We start from the raw sequence: 18,431 nt of genomic DNA, 5'->3' as shown, positions 1-18,431 counted from the left end.
AATGGCTCCATGTAACCAGCTGCTACCAATCCAGCAGTTCACAGATGAAATATAGACAGTTTACCAATCAAAAGGCTTCAAAAGTGTTTCTGGCAGCACACAGAGAAAGCAGGCGGCAAGGGAAAGACGAGAAAGCAAGAAAAAAGTCCACTAGAATGGTCTTTTATTTCTTTCCATGACTCAAAAAACTGGAGCTAGCTGAGCCTTTGCTATCTAAATTAGGGAAAAGTTGCTAGAGGCTCTCCCCGTGCTTTGTATTTAGCTATTAGGGTTTAGAAATCACTTCTATACAAAACCCAGTAAGCAGCTTAAGTTCAGCTCCTGCTGCATATCAACTAATTCAAATCTGAAACTTAGCTTGCCACAAAACAAATTAGCCCTGTCAAAATCTGTGTATAATGGAAAGGAGAAACATCTATAAATGTTGACATGTCAGAATTTTTTATCATGACAGGATGAATTACTGCATGTGTGCGTACATGTACGTAGAAAAAAAAGAAAGTATTTCTACCATTATCTGTATGACACATCTATCCAAACAATCTACTGAAGTTAACTCCCTCACATTTAAGCTCTTCTAGGTTTCTCTCATAATTCAGAAGATAACTCTGAGATAAAATGCTCCAGATCTGTACACTCAGTTTTGCTTTTTCCCTAGGACTATCCCAATTCACCCAACCATTTCTGTGAAATGCAGCAGAAAGGGAGAGAGTGAGGGCTGACCCTACCATGTTGTAAAAGGTGGGTTGTTCTTATTCCCCATCAATAGCCACCAAAAGGCAAGGGATGCATTGCCTTGTGCCTGGCTCTGCTCGGACTTTGTGGAGAACGAGCAAAGGTGGGAAAGGCTCGCGGCTCCTACACAGTTTGACCTTAATGTAACAAGTTATCTCTTTCTGGCACTGAGTGTGAGGTTAATGAAGCTGGGAACTGAAACACTCATTAATACATTAACTTTAACTTTGGAGGTATTGAGAGAAGTAGTTTGCCATTTAACATTGTCTGAACTTTCCAAAACTTATTTCCATTGATTTATTCACCTAGCCAGAACATTCAAATAATTAGCAAAGTCAATACAAGCGATGTGTACTTTAGCTGAGTCTGAAGAAGCTCATCTTTGTAGTCTCAGCAGGCTGACTCTAAGTGGTCATCCTCCCTGCAATTCCAACCGGTAATGCACTTACGTTTTTACTTCAGACTGGTTTTGCTTGCTATCACTCTATATCACTCTTTGTAAGAGTCTCAAACAATATCAGTTCTGAATAACATCAGAATACATATAGAAGACATTTAATGATGTCATTATTAATCAGCATATGCAATTTAAAATATATTGGGAAATAAGATTATATTTGTATTTATCAGTGTTTATAATTTTGGTCTTGCTGAAGTGATGAAGTAACAGACTTGTATTAACAGCAGTCTTCTCTTTCTGGTGATCTTGTTTCTTAGACAAATTGGTAATTTTAACAAGAAAGTTGGTATCTCCCACCGTATCCTACATTAAGAAAATAAATTTTAAGGAATACCAGTGTATTTTTCATCTCAGCATTTTTTCTTTCTTTGAAATAAAGCTGTCTTTTGCTGTTTACATTACTTAGCTGAAAAAGAGACATAAACTGTTTAGTATTACTGAATTATTGTTTTGAAATGTACCTCATGACATGTTCATATCTTATAATAACAATTTCTACTTAAGTGGAAATTTTTACAAAATTGGTGATGTGAGGCCCACTAGAAGCATGCATCTTTTATTAGGAAGGTCTTAAAGAGCTACATGAATGACACCACCTTGATTATCTTTGACAGTAAAGTGTGAGTTGTTTGTGGCCTCCTGAGCCAATGAGAAGTAAAAATGGTGACCTTCTGCTGAGTCGTCTTGATCCACTGCACTGATGCTCTGAATTAGCTGGAAACACAGATAAACAGAATTGTTTAAGAATAAAAGTATTTACTTGTCCTTTAAAACAATAACAGGACGTATCAAGTATGTTAAACTGTTGATGCTAGAGATGTGATCTGTGAATACATGTTGAGTGCACGTTACGCAGTCACAAATATACACCTCCTATACTCAAAGAGTCTCATTGAGACTCATATTCTGCAAATATTCTGCTTTGATTTTTCATCTGTTTGAGAGAGGCAAGCATTAAAATCTTGAGAAAATGTAAAAGATTTTCCAGATCAAAAGACAAAGGGTAAATGAAGTTTCCATAAACGAAAAAAGTAATCATATGTATAGTGTTTTGTCCTTTTTTTCAAGGTGAAAAGTATATAATTCTACATTTGAACAAATCCTTCTATACAAAACCCATTTCCTTCCAGCCCACAAACACATTGACATCATTCAGCTGATATTTTGTAGCTCCAGTAAGTGAGTATATGGTGACAAGTTCATGTGCTGAATTGTTGATTCTGGATATTATAACACATTGATTATGGAACTTCTTGGCTGCTTTTTCTCAAGAAAGCAGAATAACATTCACTTACAAATATGTTAAACCAGATAGTCGTTACAAGATAAAAAATAACAGTTATCATTCAAAAGAGTATCTTTCATCTCTGTAAATAAACAACCACACTACAGTTAACATAATTAGCAATAGTTCTGCTTAAAAAGAGCTTATATTTGTTACATTTATCAGTAAAAATGTAAAGACCTGGGCTTCAGCATGTATTGGTGAGTATCCTTGGCAACCAGGAGGAAAGCAAACTGATGCAAGCCCACCAACTTTCAGAAAAGTGTCCAATTTGAACCCGGTCTCTGTTTTATCAGTCATCCTATGCCTTATATATATTTGTACCCAAAAGACTTGAAGCCTCAACTTTCCTCAAACCAGAAAGCATCTGAATGCTACAAGTGGTGCTTTAAAAGCAAAGCAGTAAGTCAGTGGAAGTGACTACAGCCTTCCATCTGTGCCTTTGAAAACTCTGTCCCGATTAAACCATTTTTCAAAGATCTAAGACTTCAGCACACATTCTTTTTCTTTTCAAGCAAGCTAAGTTTGATGAAATCATGACAGCAGAGTGCAAAATGTGGCTCATACCCCAGAAGCTTTGTATTCTTAGCACTCTGCCCTTTTTATATGTGAAATTTATTTCAAATCTATACTTACACTCTATGGAAAAATGAGGACCCTTGAGATTTTTTTATTGCCACTAATGAGAGGAGTGATTGTTCAGTGATATACCTGGTGACAGTGTACAAAGGATGAAGCTTCTTGAGGAAATTTTTTTCCCTTTCCTCAGAGCAATCAAAATAGCTAAGGTGATGCAAATACAGGCATAGGCATGCAGGTCAAGAAATCAGTGAAAAGAAATAACTGATCCCTAATACTACCTGATAATAAATCATAGACTTCATTTTTATAAGGGAATATAGTTCTCAGTGTATGCTCAATATGAACAGCAATAGAGAACAAAACTATATAACCAGTCTAAAACACGAACAATGGCACATTTTCATTTTAATATTCTAACATATACCTGAAAAAATGAAAAAAGACTCTGCTGGCCTTTGCTGATGATTTGCTAGTAAAGCCTCCAAGGCCGCAGCTGAGAGAAAGCTTTGTATGGATGTATGTCTCTCCATACAATTCAGGGTCTGTCAAGCTAGACTGAATATGCAGAGTAATATAGTAACTTACAAAGACATCTTAGCCACATCTAATTTTTTAATTTTTTTTATTTTTTAGTTTAGTTACTTGGCAGAGAAGAATTACCTACCTACTTACCTAGCAAGAAAAAAAAAACCACATTAGTTATAGATGTGACTTTTATACGTCTAGTTTTCATTCTGATTAATAGTTACTTAACCAGGTATTAGCAATGTCTTTGGAGAGTATATTTGTAGGAGTTTATCACGTTTGAAAATCATAAAATTATTTCAGTTGTGAATCAGATACTGTTCTGCTATTCCATTATTAAATTCCATTATTTTACATACGGAATGTATTTACCCATATAAAATTTATCTATATCTGATCCTATCAAAATAACTCTGAGGAGTATGTGTCTGGCTGAAAAAAAAAAAAATCCACCTTCCCTTGTTTTGATCTGTACTGTGCTCTTCTACACAAACCTAAGACCCCTATGGTTATTCTTGGCATATTCACATGCCTTCAAGGATTCACCCTAGAAACAGGGGAATATTTGGAATGTAAGGACAGGGTAAACTCTTATTGTTGATTTCTTATTGTATCACTTTCACTAAGATTCAGCAAAACCCAGATGAGTCTATAAAATATTCAGAGAGGAATAGGCAGCTCAATTTTGCTGACTCTAAAGGAAAAAATCACCCAGAGAGAAGGAAACGGTTTCTTTCTTTTTTTTTCTGGTTTCCTAGGTATTTGTACATCTAACCTAGGAGATTCTAGCCTTTCACCAGGGAAACTGGCATCACAGACTGAAAAACTGCACTTGCTGTTTGTGAGTCAAGGTTTAAAAAAACCCTACATTTTAGTGTGTAAACAAAGAAAATAGAGTGAATGATGTGTTGCTTCTGCAAGGTCATAACAGTTGTTGTATTGACTAGGCTGAAATTTAGTTGCTATAAAATTTCTTATTTCAAGTCTCATTCATCTAGAAGCTTTAATAATCCAGCAGTCCATTTGAAAATGTGCATTTCATTAAAACTGAGATTAATTCACTTGATTTTTCTTGAAACCTGATTTTAGTTCATGGTGGGTGGGCCTCATTTACTGTTTCTTTCCAAACAGACTGAGATCACTGCTGGGAACAGCAGGGGCTCCTTCCATCAAAGGTCACAAAGAGATGTGGCCTGCTATACTGAACTTCCCCACCCATCTGATTAGTGGTCACTTTCAACTGGTAAATATCATCAGTGGAAGAGTCTAAGAGATCAGTAACAGCTCTGATCTTTCATTGATTAATTAGTTTGTATAAAAGGGAATTTCTGTAAACCATTCTAGACTGAATGTCTAGCTAAGCGTTGTTTAACTTGCAAATAACAAGTTATGGACTATGGAGTAGTTGACTGCCTGGTATTCTTAATGAAATTTCATTGAAAATCTATTTCCTCAACCCCAAGTCGTTGCACTGAATTGGAGTTATGGAGATGTCCAAAAGAAAGAATAAAGTTTCTCTGTTACAGTCTTTTCTGCTTCTAAGCGCTTTCTCTCTAACAAGTTCAGCGTAAGGCATAAACTGTCCATCTGAACAACCACCAGTACCATTAATTTTGATGCTAGAGTACTCAGAGTGTGTAATTTGGAGTCCTTTGTGTATGCTCCCATACCTAACTAAAGTTTTACCATTCCCATTAGACAGATGGAAGGAACTAGGAACAGATTTGCCACCTTTCTCTTTCTGCTTTAGTTTAGTTTGCTTTATTTTCCACCCAACATCCTTCAATAAGAGCTCTGCTGTGTTTTATGGGATATAAAAGATCTGATCACCCACCTGTTTTGGGAGTACAGAACAGGTTTTGTTCAAATTGGCAGAGATCTTACAAGTAGTAGGATTTCTCTCATTGCCTAATAATGTTTGATGACAGTGAGAGTTTAGTGCAGGTAAAAGATTAAAATGTTCATTACTATAGACAATACATGCATTTTCCAGGTAGAACTTCTAACTCAAAACCAAGGTTCTCCTTTTGACTGCTTCTATTTCTTTTTTGAAAAGCCAATTAGCACAATATTGATCTGATTTCTCTGGTTCTCCTGTAAGATGTTTCTGCTCAGCTATAAATAAAATGGTATACATCTCAGCAAAGGAATAATGATTACAAAGCTCATGCCATGACACTTAGATGCCTTTTTATGTTTGTTTGCATATGCTGATAAACTCGTCTTCCCTGTTTCATTCTGCTAGGAGATAAAGTTGTTGAATCACAACCAGTATAAAACAGAAAAAGGAATTTTCCATGGGCCACTGTGCCCACTGTTTCAAAATGTCACAAGTTACACTCAGTGCATCTGCAGGTATAGGTTAGAGTAAGGCCCTGCTAGAATAGATGGTGCTTTCACAGCTTCACCAGGTTTTTATACTCTAAGGAATGCCATCATTCCTTTTTTTTCTTTTTAGCTTTTTATTTTCTTATCACTACTGCTCAGATGCTTTTTTGTAAGTGATGAAGAGAACTTAGCAACGTGAAATAATAAAAATCGGCTTACTAACCCATCACTTTCACTTCTCTGTTATCAAAAATCATTTTACATCATGATTTGTTAGAAAGGATCAGTTTTAGCAAACAGCTCATTGTTAACATTAATCATATACCCCTAGAATTTGGTTAAAGATTTGCCCTGTTCTGTCAACATTTTATTATGTAGAGAAGTAATATCAAATGAGTACTCTTCAATTTCACTGAAAATGATCATTATTTTATTATATACTAAGTACTGAGTAAATAAATCTGGGTTTTTGCTTATCTCTAATACAAAGTGCTCTGCATACACAGTCACTTCTTCGGATCTAATAAAAATTACTAAGCAAGCTACAACATCAAAGTCACTTCATATGTGATCCCCAAATTACAGGAACTCAGAACTGCCAGAATACATATGCAACAGAGAAGACAGCATTAATTCAGAATGTAGGTGTATCCAGGGCAGCTTGTCTTCAGCTGAAATCTGTTTCCTGCATGATATGAATAAAGACCAATATCCACAAGAAGGACTGAAATTACCATGCATCAAAATAGATATATTCTGGATGGTCAGTTTGCTTACATGTGATGTAAGACATTTGATATAACTTACTTCAAACTTTCAAGCTTCAGTTTCAGGCTGAGTTAATGTATTAATGCCTTGGGAATTATGCTTTCTGGGTCAAGTCAATTCTTGCCGGGATGTCTCTAGTGTTACCTTTGGGACAGATTTGGACCATTTTGTGTCCTGATTATTTTTATAGAATATTGCCTCTAGAATTCAACAGTTTCTAGTTACTGTATACACACATAAAGGGTAACTCTAAAGAATTAATACCGCATTGTGGTCATCATTTACCATGTCTACATACAGTTATAAAGTCAAAAGATATAATCAAAAGGGAATCCTAGTTTTGGATGTCTTACTAATATTGTTCTATTTGATCTGATACTAGTTATAGCTGTAGTAGAATAGAAGTCTATTTTACATAGCAAGTTTCATGTTCAAGTTATTTTGAAAAGAATGTATTTAATACTGGTGGTGCAGTGAAAGTGGCTTTTCAATGTGCAAGAGAAAACTTTAATTGTGGTTAGTATACAGCTGACTTGGGTTATAAGAGACTACACAACTATAACATGAAATGGATAGTGAAAAAATCCATTAAAAATGTCTAACAGACATAATGAATGGTTTTATAATGATGTCAAAAAACACATATCTACCTTCTTCCATTTTTATTGTCAAATTTCAAATTATAGTCCCACAGATCAAAATGTAATCCTTTTGTTTGAATGCCTTTCAGAGGCTAAGCTAAACTTATCTGTAACTCTCACAAAACCACCATACAGGGACATGAACATCAACACTCATGGAATAAAAGCAGACAAAGAATTTTTTATAATGTTTCAGAAAACCCCAAACTTCAAAACAAGCATTCCTCTCTAGATTGAAGTTACCGTTAACTGCCTCGGAGTTTGGATAATTAGGACAACAATTAGTTTTGTTCATGATGTGTTTCAAATTCTTTATCAAAGCCTAGAATATAGAATCTATACAAGCTTTGATCTCAACTCATAACATGTAAGCGGATTCCTGAGCCATTTGGAATTGATTGCAGAAATATGGCTAAGGGAAAAAGGTATGTAATGTCCTGATTAAGCCCTTCAATTCCTTAAACTGATTCTTCTGAAATGTAAATTGTGTTATTCATTGGACAACCAGGGCATCCATAAAATCGTTTTTGAACATTTTGGCTTCTTGCTGATGAAAATAAAGAACCTTTTTTTTCCGTGAGTAAAAAGTAAAAAATAGAATAATAGCACTGAAGGAGCTACATCAGCTATCAATTCTGTTTTAAATCATAAACATTGAATAAAATGTCATAAACTTTGACTGTGATAATTATGCACTTCAGTTGTAATTTACTGTTGTTCTTCCTAATATCATTTGTTAATGAGAAGATTATTAACATTACTGTCATTGTCTCCAAAGGCTAAACTAAAGATGCCTGTGACTCTCAAAAAAAAAAAAGAAAAAAAAAAAAAAGAAAAAGGAAAATCTAGAGTAATATTTTGCCTGTCTGTAAAATGGGAAAAATATCCTGCTCATTCCTCATTCAGGTATTACAATGTTAAACAGGAATAATTCTATATCCTGTGCTCAAAGCATTTATTGTTATTGTTACTACTACTATTCTTTACAGTGTCATTTTCTCCAGTGTTTCTCAAAATACTTTTTATATATATATAATATATTTTTATATATATATATATACTTAATTTGTTATTGAAAAGTAGCCATTAATAGGCTAGCATACAGATGTTATTTATCAGTAAGCAACTATGGAATAATAAAAACCTTGGGAAATAAATCACCTGGGTTTTTATATTGTAGGCAAGTCCAAAACATGGGTTACAAATATTCATTTTATAAGCTTCCATATTTAATTCATGGTGTCTTGAAGACAAGGAACATGAAGTAACATTTGCTTTAATGCCTGCACTTTGATCTGTCAATGAGTTACCCAAAACCCAAAAGAAATGGCTTGCTCCAAGTACCTCTGAACCAGAGGTAGCCTTTGCAGAGTGGAAAATTACCGAATGCAGAATAAACAAACCAACTGCTGATAGACAAATATACAAATGGATGCAAAAACTATAAAGAAATTACTCTTGCTACAAAGAAAGCTTTATTTAACTGCAGATTAATCAAGGTCAAAGTAAACCAAGCTAGTCTAAAAAGAAAGGCTCTGTGATTCAGAAATCAAAACATAGCAAAACGTTTGAATGGAACCATCACAAATATCCCAAAGGTCTCTTTCGTATGTCCAAAGAATGCTTTAAAGTGGTGAAAAAAAATCCAGATCTTTCTGTCTATAGCTTTTTGCTGTTGCTTTTTTTGTTGCTCATTTTGTACCTTTTTTTTTTAACTTCGTGTATTCTGTTTTTCTTTTTGCAGTTTTCTTTTAGACTCCTGTGTAGAGCCTGGCAACACACTTCTTGCACAGCTTAGGGCTTAGGCTGTAGAACCGATCACTTAAAAAAAAATAAAGGTGTAGAGGACAGTGGCAGGAGGAAAATGGACAGTCAGCAGTGTACCTGGGGGGTTAGGGCAGCTGGCTGATGTGACCCCATTCACCTGGGGAGCAAATAGGAAATGAAAAAAAACCTCCAGGGAAGGATGCTTAATACGACAATCCTATAAACCGCCAGCTAGGGAAGGTGTTGCAAGGGTTGTGACTTAAAGATCTTCAGATTTCCACTGAACTAGATAGGGGCTGAATTCCGTTCACAGTAAATGGTTTCTAACCAAAGAACACATGGATCTGGTTTGAATCTGGTCTATGTCTGGTTGTTCTGCACTATGTTATACTACTGCTGTCAATAACAGCCCTAGTTTTAACTTCTGTGACATGAACATGAATCAAATCTGTGGTTTATGCTGGTTTTGGTTTTTTTTTCCAGAAGTTTCTGTCTGTGTTTCTCTATTACCTGTTTCGGTAGACAAACAAGGAGATGTATCGATTTTGTTTTAAAGGGGGAAAAATACACAACAGTCTTTTGAAATCTGAATTTCAGACTATGCATATATCAACAGAACTAATTGTGGAAATAGACAAAATAGAGCCTGTACTCACAGTACTGAAATAATCAGTATTAAAGGAAATAGTAACATCTCAGACCAAATCTTCATTGTAATGAGAAAACTGATGGCTGAGTCCTTCACACTTACCTGGCCAGAAACTGCATTTTCACAAACAAATGTTTCATAATATTTAGGGAATTCTGGTGCATGATCATTAACATCGAGAACTTGGATATACACATTTGCTTCTGAAATTTTTTCGGCATTTCCTAATGGTTAAAAAAGACAGAAATCAAAAGCTACGATCTACTACATATTTTAAACTAATGTAGGCTTTAGAAAATTTTACTTATATTCTGCAGAGACCTACAGACACATTTTATACTAAATCTTTTTAATGAGTTCAAATATATCCTATACGTATAAAAAAGGACATTTTCTTTCTTTGCTGGGGTTCTGTTTAAAAAAGGTGTTAAAAAGGGTGGGGATTTGTTTTTGTTTTTTTCACCAATCCATCATGTTAAGTTATAATAGTAGATCTTGAAATATATAAGGATATTTCATGTAAAAGTTTGGGTTTGTTCACTCTTTCATTTACCACATCAGAAACTGATTTAAATGTACAAAATAAAATCTGATCTGGAGAAATTAAATGAGGTTTTGTTCATGCAGAACAATTTACTGTGCTAGTCATGTAATGGTATGTGGAAGGAGAGTGCCTGCTCCTCTAAGGGTATCTGGTCAAGAACCTTATTCAGTGCAACAAGAGTTAATAAGAAAAAGAGGAAGCCATAAACAAGAACTTTTAGGGACGCAAACCTGAGGGACAAATGATACGGAGGGCGTGATGAGAACCAAACCTGGTCAGACACACTAATTGATGGGGGCATGGGAGAGTGTGAGAAAGTTTATTCCTGTGAGGTTATCAGATCGGGGACCTTGACAATTGGGAAACCAAGGGGAAAAAAGGGGAAAACAGAAACAAAATACACCAACACACAGACCTGACAAAGCAAACATGGAGACAATGACAAGGAATGAACTTCACAATAATTGATGGGTTATCCAGAAACCACAGGGCAACAATTGCAGGTAGATCAGCCTGGATTTTGCAACTGATAGGGCTGTAAACCAGATAGACCCCCAGAGCTGGAGGGGTGCGGGAATCACTGGAGCTGTACAGACCCATGGGGGACGTGCAGGGAGGAACAAAGAGGGGGCAGAGAGAGAGAGGGCTGTAAAAGGGGCCAGTCAGAACACTTGTCTGGCTGAGTCCTGTGCCTGATCACCAGTCCTATCATCTTATATCTTCTTATTAAATCTTTGCTTTGCTATTGCTTTGCATAATCTCACTATCATTGCATGTGTACGTGTGCTGCAGGGACTAAGTACCAGCCACTGGTAAGACTTGTGTATGTGGGAGTGAAAATTGGTGCCACTTACTGGAGTCAGATGGGGGGTGGGCACCCTTGGTCCAGGGTCCCAGCTACTGGAGTGAGTGGGGGGTGCAGTGGACAACTGTATCTTTCCCAAACTGGGTGTGCATGGGGGGGGGGTGTGTTTTCGCTAGCAAACTTTAAGCTGGACTCAACAGTGAGAAGGCAGTCCTTGGGTCCAGGCCAGGCACTCTGGGGGGGTCCATGCTCTTACACTCAGGGGGGATTTGCAAATGTGGGGTGCATGAGGGACAAGCATGTGAGTGCTGCGGGTTTGCCAGCGAGCATTGAGCACGGACTAGTTGGGGAGCTGGGCACCCACAAAATGCATAAGAGGACTTGGGATCCGGGCAAGGATGCCAGGCGGACAGAGGGTTCATGCAGGTATTGAAGGGATCCATGAGCGTATGTGTGATTGCAAACCTGGAAAGTGTCGTGTGTGTGTGTGCCTGCACCAGTGACCTTCTGCCTTCCCAGCCAAAGCAGAAGAGGGGACTTGGCTGTCTGTCCTTGTGGTTTATGTGAGTCCTGTATGTAGGTGCTGCTGAAGGCAGTGCCTTCCCTGTGGCAGTCTGCGTTACTGGCCGTGTCAGTGTCCTCTGTCTCCGTGTCTGTGTGTTTGTGCATCTCTGGGACATGTGCTCAGCTTTGCTACAGGTTGAGCCTGCAAACAGGAAAGCATCAGCCACATCCCTGAGCAGACGCCTCGGGTCCGCGGGCACCCGGCTGGGCTCCAGCGGCCGGGCAGGTGGGTCCTGGGCCAGAGCAGCTGGAGGAGGCGGCTGCGCTTTCTTACATCACTTAACATCATGGATACCACAAACCCATGCCACAATCCTTTAAGAAATTCTGTTATTCTTCCTCTTCTTTAGTACTTTGAAATGTTGAATCTTTGGGAGAAAATTTCACCAAAATTCGCATGCTTTAATAATATTTCTGCATTGGTAGACATGGAGAAACTGCAGTGGACATGGATACCCAACCCTAGCCAAGGCAGAAAGCTGAGACTTTGAATTTGGAATGACAGAGCTGTTCTATCCACTGGTGTCCAAACACATATTTACAAAGAAGTCTGATTTTGCCCAGGCATGTGTAAGGCATTACTGCTAACAGACTTCATAGACTGATCTTGTAGTTTTGTTCCAAGTATTATTTGCACAACAGGTTTAATTCTTAGGCATTTTGTACTCACTGTACTGCTTCTGTTGTACAAGTATACACTATGACTGTGTATATCTAAAGACACTCTATTGCTGTGGCTTTAGATATAAAAGCTATGTCAGTTTGGCTTATTCCCATATGAAAAGGAAAATAAACTCTGCTAATATAAGGCACTTTTTCCCTGCATTTACTGCATTTACATAAGGTTATATTGCTATAACTAATGCAAACAAGGCAAAGCCAGACCTAACTATACTTGTTTCATAGTAAAAAAGTTGTGTGTAGACTAGGCTGAAAAACCTATTTGTTTATGTAATAAAAATGTTTCTAAATATGTCACCTGAAACCAAGGGAAGGAAGATCTGCAGATACAGCATTCTCCTGGAGAAACTGGCTGCTCATAGTATGGACGGGTATAGTCTTTGCTGGGTAAAAAACTGGCTGGATGGCCGAGACCAAAGGGTGGTGGTGAATGGAATTAAATCCAGCTGGCAGCTGGTCACAAGTGTTATCCCCAGGGCTCAGTATTGGGGCCAGTTCTATTTAGTAGCTTTATCAGTCATCTGGAAGAGGGGATCAAGTGCATCCCCAGGAATTTTGCAGATGACACCAAGTTGAGAGGGAGGGTTGATCTGCTCGAGGGTAGGAAGGCTCTACAGAGGGATCTGGACAGGCTGGATCGATGGGCTGAGGCCAATTGTATGACGTTCAACAAGGCCAAGTGCTGGGTCCTGCACTTGGATCACAACAACCCCATGCAGTGCTACAGGCTTGGGGAAGAGGGTCTGGAAAGCTGCCTGGCAGAAAAAGGACCTGGAGCTATTGGTCAACAGCCGGCTGAATATGAGCCGGCAGTCTGCCCAGGTGGCCAAGAAGGCCAACGGCATCCTGGCCTGCATCAGAAATAGTGTGGCCAGCAGGAGCAGGGAGGTGATCATCTCTCTGTACTTGGCACTGGTGAGGCCGCACCTCGAGTCCTGTGTTCAGTTTTGGGCCCCTCACTACAGGAAAGACGTTGAGGTGCTGGAGCATGTCCAAAGAAGAGCAACGAAGCTGGTGAAGGGTCTAGAGCACAAGTCTTATGAGGAGCAGCTGAGGGAACCGGGGCTGTTTAGCCTGGAGGAAAGGAGGCTGAGGGGAGACCTCATCGCTCTCTACAACTACCTGAAAGGAGGTAGTAGGGAGGTGGGGATCAGTCTCTTCTCCCAAGTAAGAAGCGATAGGACAAGAGGAAATGGCCTCAGGTTGTGCTAGGGGAGGTTTAGATTGGATATTAGGGAAACTTTTTTCACTGAAAGGATTATGAAGCACTGGAACAGGCTGCCCAGGGAAGTGGTTCAGTCACCATCCCTGGAGGCATTTAAAAGATGTGTAAATGTGGCACTTAGGGACACGGTTTGGTGGTGGATTTGGCAGTGTTAGGTTAATGGTTGGATTTGATGATCTTAAAGGTCTTTTCCAACCTGAATGATTCTATGACTCCATACTGAATATCTCTCAGAAGTCCTTTCCCTATCAGCACATTGAATCCTCACTTACATGGTATAGCTCTGAAAAACGTCTGCCCTCTCCACAATGTAATTTATTACTCTAGTAGGCAGGAGGTTTCACTGCAGCAGTAATGTTCACATTAACTTCGACGTGTTGTTGGGCAAGGACCATAATGAAGACATTTTTCCAGTGAATAAAATAATCTTAAGATGTTCCAGGAATACTCAATATCTATCAACCTAAATATCTATCAATATCTCAATCAGCTCTGTCTAAACCAGAAGTATGTCACTCACAAGAATATTCATTATGGTTAAAATACGCCTCATGATGGGTATCAGTGTCACTGCTTCTGACTTGTTCAGAAGTTCTTAAGGCATTTTCTTAAATTAGTCAAATGGACCTTTAAGAGAAAAAACAAAACATAGTCCTTTCTGTCTCCCTTCAAACTGTATGGATTTGGTTGGTTCTTACATTGCTTTTTTAATGTATAATTCAGTAGTTGCTTGGAGCAAACATTTGTTTTCTTGGATCTTATGGAATCTGTGCTGATAGCTTTGAGTCTTTTGCCAAAGGAAATGGCAGCAAAAGTAACTACCACAGAGATAAAGGACTAGATACTCAGCAGTTTCACGTTGCTATTCCTTCTGTGAAATCATTAGAGCCATTCTAATTTACCAAAGCTTATGATCTGTCAGAGACATCTCAAAAACACTTCTTTGTGGGATGACATTTCTCTTGTTGAATCTCAACATCCATAATAATACAATAGGCATTGAAATAGTGCTAGGCTTATTTTTTAAATAAGCATTAAAAGTAGCACACATGCCTTTTAGAAATAATACCGAGTGTAGGACTTAATGTCTTTTACTTACGTCAGAATGGGATGTGTAGGGCAGAGATTTGCCTGGATTGACATTGAAAGGAAAACTTTGTAACACTTATTAGGAGACAGGGCACACCTTTGGTGGCTTCAGTTGTATACAAAGTGGCATGGGGAGGACCCAGCTACCTTGGCCCATTCCTAACTTGCTTGTTGGTAAGATTCCTGGATACTATATTGGCTTTAAAGCCTACCCTTTGTTTTCACAAGCATTTAGATAGCACCTTTCAGCCTAGAGCTGCCATTCACATCTGCTTTCTTTCACCAAAAAACCCTTATTTTTTTTTATTTATTTTTGGTAATAGTCTTGGTTTTTTCTTCCATACTATATTTGGGTTGTTGGGTTGTGGCTGTTTTGGTTCAGGTTTGTTTTTTTTTTTTCCTCAGCATATGGTTAAATGAGAAGGAAGAGCATTTCTCATGTTGCTGTTGGAAGATAACAGTATGGAAGTTCTTAATTTTTCTGAAATCACAGTTGTTTTGTATCGGGAGGAAGCAACACATTAAAATGCCACTCTTGGAATCGGTGTCTGGTAAATATTTAAAGAAGATTTTAGGTGAAGCAGGGTGAGTCCTTTGGTTGCAATCAGGGAAGATGGTAGGCAACACTTATTTTGTCTTTTATCTGTTACATGGGAAAATAGTTGTCAGAATTTGAATTCAGCTATTGTACTTATATCCAACATTAGGCTAAAGATCTTTGAATAAGCAGAAAATTTCTTTGTCATAATCTCCATGAAAGAGATCAGAACTTGAAAAACAAGGTCTGAGAAAACAGGATATCAAGTGCAATAGTCTGGATCAGTGTGAAGAGTGAAGCTGATGTTTTAATTACTAGGGACCCAAATTAGTAACTTGCTTATTTTGGAGCTGTGTGAAAAGAAAAGCAGTGACCATCTCTAGAGACAAAATAGAACTCAGTACTTGTGGGGGATTAAAGAAAACTTGGCATTGTCATCAGCCAGTAAAAGGAAACTTGTAATAATAGTAATAACAGTAGTTGTTGTTATAATTATAATGTAGGCTAAAGCAAATTTCACTACTTCCTAAAGGAAATAGACATGATTTTATATTTTTTAAAAGGACTAATTAAAAAATTACAAGTCTGTCAATAAAAGTATATATGACCAAAGTGGGGTGACAATTAAATATTGAATTAATGATAGATCCATGTCCAAAACCTTCAAAGAGCTGTAAGTTCTGTAGTCATATAGTAGGTCTGGAACCCACTATCAAATGACCTCTGCAAGATCCGGTGGGAAAATGACTGTTGTCTTTTGCGGATAAGTTTGCTTATGACTAGTAATGCACATTTCCAATGGACGTATAGAGAAATGAGGATCAAAGTAAGCTCGAGCCAGTTGCTATCATTGGGAATTTCTGTTGGTCATCTAAAGTTCAACAGAGAGCAAGCTGAAGCAGATATTCCTCTTCTAAATTAATTATTTGCCAGTCAATCTTCATCTGACTCAGTAAAGCAGTGTTAAGTAAAGCTGATGACTTAAGGATTTCTTGGTCTCATGCATGGTTGGAATGCTGTTGTTTATGCTTCAGCCTTGTATTAGGTGGCAACTGGTAACAACCAAGTAAAAACTGATCAAAGGAAACTTGATTTCTGTTGGTCTAGAACCATTTTAGGCATAAAGTGGAATAAGACTCAACAGATTGCAGGTTATGACTGCTTGCATTTAAGGTCCAATGAATTTGATCTACTTCTGTGTACCTTTAAAACGTGCTATCTCAATAGTATGAGGACAGGATGATCCACACCACAAGTCTGCAATAACAGAGGCAAATTCCTTTGACTAATCTCTGATCCCTGTCATTACAAAGGAGGCAAAAGGCTTGTGTCCTTTATGAATGCCAGGACCTCAATAGGCGCCTAGGGAGGTTGCTGTTGTAATGCAGTTTCAATATCTGTCTCAGCTGCAATGAATATTGTGTGGATGAACTCTAATGGCATTTTGATTTGGCTTCAATGGAGCCACAATGTCATCCACTAAATGTCTCATACACACAATGTTGTGACTATATTTCAAGGAATAAAATGCTACTACTTCATACTATAAATCATTTCAGGTATGCCCAGACCAAGGTGACCTAACTTCAATGCTTTTGAATATAGTGTTATAGACAGTGACCTTATCATCATTAAAGAAACAAAGAATAAGAATATGAAGATAATGAGGGCTCAGGTTCTCTACAATAACTTTCATTACTGTGAAAGGCTTGCTTTCTTTTGCTGCAGGAGACACTTACTCATTTGTAACATTTGGTTCTTTCCTATTTTATTGTTTAACTAAACAGAAAAGTCCCAACCAAAGTCATCCTGCTGTGTTTCCATAGCGCCATTCAAGATATGACAAAAATATGCCAGAGATCAATTTTACCAACACCTGCCAGCTGCCCAACAACTTGAGAAGTAAAATACATTCATGCTTAAAAACTCACAGAGAAGCTGAAAAGGAAGAAAATACCATCAATTCCCAAGCACAAAATAAAGACTTCAATGAAAATGGCTACTAACTATCCTATACTAAACTCCTAGCAGTAATATTCTACATATATACAGGGAATGACCCCTTTTTGGAACAGTGCAATTTATGAATATGTGTTTAAAGTAGTCTTAGCAATAAATAGCATTTATCTGAGATTAAGGATTAAAAAAAAATGCTAAAAGTATTTGGCAAAACCTGTCTGATTTATTAATTCGATTCTAATTTCATATGTTTTTTCTCCTTCCTGAGGATGGATGTGATTATTTTTAAAATAATATCCCAATATTCTTGCTAAACTGCCTTATAAATTAGTAGCTGTTAATTTTGTAAAGTGTTGTCCCAGAGTTAGGGCAACCAGATCACCAAAAGCACAAACAGAGGCAATCTGCATTTGACTTTCAAACCAAACTGACAGGTAAAATCTATATAAAGGATGCTTCAGAGATTTAATTGCCACTGAAGGGAAGTCTAGCTGATTTAGGCTTTACATTCACAATTAATGAGCCACAGGTTTCTGGCTGGTGTTAAATTAGACCCTGGCTAATTTCACACTAGTCAAAAATCTGGTGTGAAATTAGCCAGGGTCTAATTTAACATAAGATCTTGCACTGCAGGAGCAATTCATATGCTTCAGTGTAACTTGAAAGCGTTACAGTCTCGATCCTATTACAATTTCCTTTCTTTTTTTATAAGGTCATCTTTTATGAAAGAGCACAGGACCTTGGAGCTCAAATACATTACGCTTCTATTTAACTAATCATTTTAATAATGCTCCTTAATGTAGCAAGCAACAGTAATATAATGAGAAAGAAGCATGTATTCTTCACTTAAAAGAAGGCATACTCAGAGGATAATTACAGTTCACAGTGTTTAAAACACAACGTTCCTTAAATTTCTCTACTCACTTGTTTCTGTGGCTGTAACAGTTATGTTGTGCCAAGAAGCTATCTCTCGGTCCAGAGGTTTAGTTGTAATGATTGTTCCATTGTGTTCATTGATGCTGAACAATCTCTTTAAATGCATGCCATGGACAATAGAGTACCTGCACCAAAAAAAGTGAAGAGATTCCCTAATACTGAAATGTTCCATCAGAGGCAAGGACATAGAAAGCTATTGTCAGTTGAGAAAACAGAGCTGTGCATATATACATATAAATGTGTGCTGCAACAACTCAGAAATCATGAAAAAAGTACACTTATAAACATTTAAAATTCACTGCTGCCAAGATCAAAGCTCTTCTTTTTATAAAACTAAATGTGTTTCAGAT

General features: G+C 37.5%; 1 protein-coding gene across 2 annotated transcripts in view; it reads right to left on the bottom strand.

Moving 5' to 3' along the window:
* The window catches only part of CDH19 (cadherin 19), a 75,896-nt gene that overhangs the window by 9,353 nt on the left and 48,112 nt on the right, over positions 1-18,431 (bottom strand). For both annotated transcript variants that reach the window (XM_075022916.1, XM_075022917.1), the window contains 3 exons: positions 18,070-18,206; positions 9,843-9,964; positions 1,792-1,909 (listed from right to left, as the gene is read on the bottom strand). In XM_075022916.1, coding sequence (XP_074879017.1) covers positions 1,792-1,909; positions 9,843-9,964; positions 18,070-18,206 — 377 coding nt within the window. The remainder of the gene's footprint in view (positions 1-1,791; positions 1,910-9,842; positions 9,965-18,069; positions 18,207-18,431) is intronic.

Source organism: Buteo buteo, chromosome 3 (assembly GCF_964188355.1).
Source record: "Buteo buteo chromosome 3, bButBut1.hap1.1, whole genome shotgun sequence".
Lineage (NCBI taxonomy): Eukaryota > Metazoa > Chordata > Aves > Accipitriformes > Accipitridae > Buteo > Buteo buteo.
This window is presented reverse-complemented; position numbering and strand designations above follow the sequence as displayed.